General features: G+C 44.8%; 1 protein-coding gene across 1 annotated transcript; it reads left to right on the top strand.

The window, feature by feature from the left end:
• The first annotated feature begins 600 nt into the window (after positions 1–600).
• FOXI2 (forkhead box I2) lies at positions 601–5673 on the top strand. The gene is made up of 2 exons (XM_066621435.1): positions 601–1189; positions 5111–5673. Exons 1-2 carry the CDS (start codon positions 601–603, stop codon positions 5671–5673), a joined length of 1152 nt encoding a protein of 383 aa, XP_066477532.1.
• The last annotated feature ends 2011 nt before the right edge of the window (positions 5674–7684 follow it).

Here is a 7684-nt window from a genome sequence, read left to right as displayed (position 1 = left end):
AGAAACAGTGATGGGGAAAGCATCACCTGCTAGACTTTTGTTTGCCATGACACTTGTTACAGCACAAGAATCTGGTCAGAAAAGGAAAAGGGGAAGAAGAAGAAAAGATAGGAGCTGGAACGACTGCGGCCAAAATGTTTGTGTAAAGGAGCAGGCGGTTTTGTGGGTGAGGTGGTCTGTTGCCAAGACCTGAGAAGGCAATCTCTCTCCAGCTCCCCAGCTACTGGGGATAAGCATGTGGCTAGGCTGGAGGACTAAGGGGGAGCCGCTCCCAGGGGAAAGCTGTCCACCACCAGCCCACCGTCCTCTGGGATGGCTTACTGGGTGGGGGGAAAGGCTGGGCGAGAGGAGGCGATGCTGAACAGGAGAGAGGAGATCTGGGAGGAGGAGTGGAGAGGCTGGAGTCTGGGGACGGGACAGGGCGCTGAAGGTGGCGACGCGGGGAGGTCGGAGGTGGGGTGGGAGGGATGCCGAGGACCAGTGGGGGCCGCCTGTGGCTTGGGGGGGCGACGTGGGCTGGAGAGTGGGCGGCGCTGCCCCACTTCCTCCGCAGCCCGGCGGCTCTCTGCGCTCGGGGTGCGCCCGGTGCCTCCGTGTAGGATGAACTCCCTGGGGGGGCAGCAGCAGCAACAGCAGCCCCCCAACGCGCACGAGCTGCTGGAGGTGGCCGCCGTCTACTGCGACAACCGGAGCCTCTTCCAGCCCCCCCACCCGCAGAGACCCACGGCGGGCTACGGCTTGGGGGAGCCGGGGGGCGGCAGCCCCTACCTGTGGCTCAACGGGGCGGCCGTGCCGTCCAGCGCTTACCTGCCCGGCGCCAACGGGGCCGCAGCGAGCGGCGCCTTCCTGCCCTCGGCGGCCTATGGGGCTGGGGCCGGGGCCGGCCCCCGGCAGCTGCTGGGCGCCCCGTCGGGCGGCCCGGACCTGGGCTGGCTCTCGCTGGCCGCCGGGCCGCCGCCGCAGGACTTCTTCAGGCTGGTGCGCCCGCCCTACTCCTACTCGGCGCTCATCGCCATGGCCATCCAGAGCGCGCCCGACAAGAAGCTCACCCTGAGCCAGATCTACCAGTACGTGGCCGGCAACTTCCCCTTCTACAAGCGCAGCAAGGCCGGCTGGCAGAACTCCATCCGACACAACCTCTCGCTCAACGACTGCTTCAGGAAGGTGCCCCGCAACGAGGACGACCCCGGTAAGGTGGCCTGGGGGGCCCTCCGCCTCGCTCCCAGCGGGCTGGCTCAAGGGCAGGGTGCTCGGGTGGCATCACTGCAAAAGAGGACCAGGCGTCCCCAAATGTACCCCCAAGGCACCCTCAAAGAAAATGTAGGGCATGGCAACATAAAAACCGAAAACACTTGTATATTGAGTTCATGGGATTAATTTCAACACTGCATTCCTTATTATTAAATTTAAAACTATATTACATATGATTTATTAATTGCCGGAAGGCTATGCGGTGCCTCAGGGGTTCGCCCGCAGAGAAACTGAGGACATTTAGGGCGCTATCCTAACCCACTTTCCAGCAGCGAGCTCAGGGCAATGCAGCTCTGAGGTAAGGGTACAAATATTCCTTTACTTTGAGGCATCGAAACCAGAAACAAGGTCGGGTGGAGTGCCTATTCCTTTAATCATTGTATAGAATCAGGGGTTTTTGCAGATGCAGCTCAGTAAGGAAGGGCTTTAAAAGCTACACCTGCCAAAATTCCCTCTTCTATACAATGGCTAAAGATATAGGCACTGTGTTCTCCATTGTACCTTGTCACCCTGCTTTGAGGAGGCCTCCATGAGTGGCACCCAATTGCAGGATGCAGCACACATCCAATGGCATAGCTATGCCAGTGCTGGAAAGTTGGTTAGGATTTGGGTCAAGTTCTTTACAGGACACAAGGTTAAAAAAGAGGATATGTCCTGGAAAAAGAGGACATCTGGTCACCCTGATTAAGAAAGGTCAAAGCAGAGGGACCCCTTTTCCGGGTCCAACACTTCCTTGGCATTGTGAAAAGCAGATTCATGACCTCCCCCACCCAACATGCCTTCTCTCCAACTTACAGTCGCTCTACCACCTCCTTCAAGAGTCCTGGCTGTTTTGCTCCAGATTTCTGGACAGAAAGCGAAGTAGTTGCCTCACTTTTGTTTCATACATGGGAATATTTTGGAGGATCTTTCTACACTCTGCCAAGCCCATGGTCACCTCATCTGGTCCTCATAGGCTCATAGTGAATTGAATTGAGTGGGACTTCTGAGTAAAACAAGCAAAGGCTGTATTTAGTGACCCCCTGCATAGATGTAATCCCTTAAACTAGGATTTAACCAATCTGCCTGACTCCCACTCAGGGTGCTGGCCTGTGATAAAAAGGACAAAACGTTTCCCAGCTTTCTGAGGCAAATGTTTGGGGGAAATGATGTATATTCTAAATTTCTGTCAGCTTTTCATTTAATATGGAACCAGTGGGTGGGAGTTTTCCAAATTGGGGGATGTAAAGTGAAAGGGTGCATGCTCAAAAATTGATCATGGATAAGATACAGGATGAATATACGAATCACTTTGTAGAACTATCAGTCATGCTGGTTAAAAGATAAGATTTGATCAGGTTTTCTAAACTGTGGTGCTGTTTAAGAATTTACAGAGAATGGTGGGGGTGACCATTATATTCTGGATTAATTAATGTGGAGCACAAAAGTATTGTCATGTATACTGACTTAATCCATCTGGAATAACTACCACCTGCTGGTTCTGTACTCACAGCCACTAACAAGGACTGAGAGCTAAAATCCAAATAAGTTAATACATTTATTAGTATGAACTGAAAGCTGGATGAGAAACGAAATACTGTCCAGGGGGATGAACAAAGTGGGGCACAATGGGAAAGCCCACAAAGTGAGTAAAACTCCTCTTAACAAGGATTAAACACATTTCTGTTTCCCATCCTGTCCAGTTTATCCCAATTTACCATTCTTCCCTTGAATTTTCCTTCCCTCCTTAACCCTTACCTTTTAGATTGAAAGCCTGCAGGGTGGGTCTGGTATAACACCTAGAAAGTTTGTGTGCTTCATAAATGAGAGATTTGATTACTGTACTACTACTACTACTACTACTACTACTATTTATATCCCGCTTTTCAACAAAAGTTCACAAAGCAGTTTACAGAGAAAAATCACATAACTAATGGCTCCCTGTCCCAAAAGGGCTCACAATCAAAAAGATGCAAAACACCAGCAGACAGCCACTAGAAAAGACACTGCTGGGGTGAGGAGGGCCAGTTACTCTCCCCCTGCTAAATAAAAGAGGAGCACCCACTTGAAAAAGTAGCAAGTTACCCAAGTAGCAAGGGTTTGCATTAGTATGCATTAAAAGGGTGGAGAAAACATCCAGCACCAATGTAGAGAAGTTGGTAGGACCATCTCCTTTAGACAAGGCACAGAAATGACTCACCCAGCAAAAAGGAGCACTAACCTATTCTCCCTTCTGAACTCTGATGATCTTAAACATGTTACATGGCATTAATAATGTACTGAAATCAGAGGGTGGTCTTGGAATTGGGATTTATAAACACCCCAGTTTGCAGTGAAGAACAGGTGTACCCTGCTAATTTCCTCCATGTATAAGTGAACACAAAAGTGTGAATTAACCTAGAAATCTTGCAGCCATGATTGTGAAGTTGGTTGTAGGCTCACTGGATCTTTTTCCATGGAGTTGCTCATCCACAAAGGCCAGGGGTGTCCAAAGTGTTTGGCAGGAGGGCCACATCATCTCTCTGACACTGTCAGGGGCCAGAGAAAAAAAAATAATTAGTTTACATTTAAAGTTTGAATAAATTTACATAAGTTTACATAAATGAATATATTAAAGATGAATTTTTATGAATGAATAAAGGTCTTGCAATAGCTCAAGGCTTATAAAAGGCCTTGCACAAAGCAAGGCTGGCCTTTCCTTTGCTGCTACTGCTGTATCACAGACAACAGCAAGCAGTGGAGGAAGACCTTATCCCATAGCTTGCACAAGCGGTCAAACAGTCGCCCTCACACTGAGAGCAGTTGCGTCGGACCAGTGCGGGCTCCAACAAATCTCCGGAGGGCCAGAGGCTCATTGGAGACTGGGGGCTCCCTGAGGGCTACATTGAGAGGCCTTGAGGGCCGCAAGTGGCCCCCAGGCCAGGGTTTGGGCGCCCCTGACATAGGCTAATGTATGGAGCAACATGGCGTAGCAGTCATTCACCTCCCATTGAGTTCAAAGATAAAGTCTGTTACAGATCAGTTGCCTGATCCTGTATAAGGAAGCTTCACAAACAGAATATGCATCACTGGCAATATTTTGTTCTTTGTGAAATGTTAGTGGAAATGCACATTTCTATAGTAAATTAATGCTTTTTATAGTAAATAAAATGCTTTTAGTAAATAAAAGCTTTTAGCTTTTAGTATAGATAAAATTGACAGTAAACATAAAAAGCAAATAGCTTCTGTTTTAGCAACTCATCTTGGGCAACAAGTAATCTTGTTCTAAACATAGTAGAAAGTAAGGCCAATCAGGCCTAATGTTGGTTGCTTCCGAGTAAATGTGCATAAGATTGCACTGTAGAAATTTTGTCTGCATTGAGACAAGACTTGCAATTATCTCATCATGAGCCATCAGAGAATAAGAACTAATCCAATGAAATATTACAATGAGAGATGGACATTAAATGGTTAAACAGCCGCTTCTGTAATATCAACTCTTTTCACAAGAACTATTTTATTTACTAGACATATTTACTTAGAAATATAAAGTCCCTTTGATTTCAACATAATTCTATTCCAAGTAAACATATTTAGATAGAGCAGCAGAATGACGTTTCCAAGTCCTGAGTGCAAGCCTATTAACTTTCTTGAACTACTTATAGAATAAGTGGTCATTTGAGACTGGCTAGTTTGCACTGCTACATAAACATATTATATTAAAATCAGCAATGCTAAATTGCTTGAGAATTATTCAGAAGAGTGAATTTCCATTCACACACTGACATCTGCTAACTTTACTGACAACTCTTAAATCTATTTGGTCTGGTTGTCCAGAAATGTTTTCAGCATTTTCTCTGCCTGGCACTCTTAAATCCTCTTTTTAAAAATTGATTCACAGGTAAAGGCAATTATTGGACCCTGGATCCAAATTGTGAGAAGATGTTTGATAATGGCAACTTCAGGAGGAAGAGGAAGAGAAGATCTGACCCACCTAATGGGACTGGAGTCCCAAACAAAGTGGAGGACAAAAGCAGCAGTTGCAGCATCCAACAAGTCTCAGAGCCCACTAATGTGATCAGTTTGGGCTCTGTTGAACTACCATGTTCCCTGAGTTCTATGAATGACTGCAAATCTCCCAGCCTGGACTCTAGTCGTTGCTTCTCTACATTTGTCTCCACCATGAACGCCACGGCCCTTGGCAGAAATAACTTCCCCAGGCAGCTTTCTGGTGGGCCCGGGTCTGAATTCTCACACGGAAGACAGAATGGGCCTAGCTCGAGTTCTTGCTCTGCTTCCAGCAACAATCAAGCTTCAGGATTCGAACTTAGTTGTCAGTCTCACTCCAGGGTGAATTACTTTCCAGGTGCTGCTGGTGGCCAGTCGGGTTGGCTCAGCACCCCTGTCTTGAGCACCTTCAGTGTGAACAATTTGATTTATAGCAGAGAAGGAACAGAAGTTTAAAGTTACGGTAAAATAGCCTCTGCTTAAAATAAACTCCATAAGTGGCCTTTGTTTGGTGTTTAGGCATTTGCTTTGTTCCTGATGGGCCAGCGGTTTTCAGCCATTTCAGTTTGAGAAAAAACTGAGACCCATTGTTACCTGTTTTATATTTCAAATCCCCCCCCCATTTTTTTTCCTTAGTTCTTTTTCTTCTTATCCTTTTTTTCTCCCTACCCCTTCCCACTCTTTTTCTCCTTCTGTTTTTTTACCCCAATTTCCCCTCTTAACACAAAATTCAAATAAAAACAATGCTGTTGACTGCTCAGTTGCCACTCACTTTATCCCAGAACACAATCCAATAGAATAGATTCTTTTAAGCAAAATCCATTTCTTTGTACATTCAGCCCCCCCCCCCTTGCAGCAGATTTGGGGATCATTAAGGTTAGTAGAGGGAAACACAAGTTGATCTAATCAATAGGGATGCAATCTACTGACAGGTTCTCCTGCACCTGTCTCAATGAGTTAAAAGGAATTTGCACAGGAGAAATTTCTGGGGAAATAGACTTTATGTTAATTAGTAGGAGGAGATGCAGGGCTGGCCCATATTAGGCCAACTGAATCAATTGAATCAGGCAGCAGATTGTCAGGAAGTTAATAATCCATCTACCCAGAGACACTGGAGTCCACCACTCACCTTTTCTCCACACTTCCTCCTATGCTCCTTCCCCATCTTCCTTTTCCAATCTCAGGAGTGAGGAGCAAATACTGATGTATCACCTGGTAAGGAGGGCAGAAATTGGCATACAAAGAAATCTTGGCCAACCCTGAGAAAATGACCCTTGGATTATTTATTTTTTTTAGCTCTGGCACTAAAATATCCTTAGATTTACCTTGTAGTGTGCTTCTATGCCTTACAAGAACTACTTTAACCCATTTTTGCCTAGCCCACAGATATACCCATTTGGTCCCTGTTGCAAATATGCAATGTTGGGCAGAAACAAAATGAGTTAAACAACTATACTCTGATGAAAGCTGATGACACAATTCATGCAGTCCTAGCACCATGATCCTTAATGCGATTACTTGAAAGAAAACTCCATTGATTTAAATGGTGTTTACTTTCAAGGAACTGTGCTCAGGAGTACCTTCTGTAAACAAGCAAATCTTATCAATTTAAGCAATGAAATAGCTGTTTCCAACCTTGATGCTATGCATTATGGCTGTTGATCTTTGATTTTAACAAACGCACTAATCTACATTATAGGAATAATTTGGAATGTGTATATAATAGTTGTATGCTACTGTTGGAAGGAAATAACAGTATTTTGGAGAAAAAAAAAGATTGGAGTTTCCTATCCACTGTACATTATTGCCATATTACTGATCTATGCAATCAACAAAATAAAATGCTGTTCCTTAAATTGTTTTCAATCCTAATGTGTTATCCATATCTACTTATTATTGTTTTTAAGGTATAGTTTTAAGAATTTTTTTCAAAGTTTACACTGATCCACACCGTTTAGAACCCCAGTGTTTTGTTCAGTTCCAGGATTTGGGCTTGGAATTTGTATGAAGTAATAAAAAGAAAAATCTTTAGAGCATGGGCAGAGTTGACTTTATTATACCACTGAGTAATCACAATCAATTATTGTACATGAAAGTATAAAAACATCCAAGACACAGGAGTAGGCCCTTGATTGAGAAATTAAACCCATGAGCAGAGAATTGTGTGGCTGTCTGAAACTTAGCATTTGTTATGCTGTGTAATGCTTAGCATTTTACGTAGTGCTGTCAGAATAGTCAAACGCTGCCTTGTTCTTAACTCATAACCCTTACAACTCTGCTACTATAATCCACATATTGAAGTTGAACCTGTGGTTGTGAAGAAGTGGCTTTCATAAGACTGCTGCATATCATAGCAAAGAATTGAATTAGGAAAATCTCATAGCTCAGTCTCTCTAGCAACTGTGTTACACCATCTCTCTTTTCATTTAAAGACTTGCTACAATGTTATAAGGTACTGCTTATTCTT

This window comes from Tiliqua scincoides, chromosome 3 (genome assembly GCF_035046505.1).
Source record: "Tiliqua scincoides isolate rTilSci1 chromosome 3, rTilSci1.hap2, whole genome shotgun sequence".
Taxonomy (NCBI): Eukaryota; Metazoa; Chordata; class Lepidosauria; order Squamata; family Scincidae; genus Tiliqua; species Tiliqua scincoides.
Note: the sequence above shows the minus strand (reverse complement) of the source record. Positions and strands in the feature narration are given on the sequence as shown.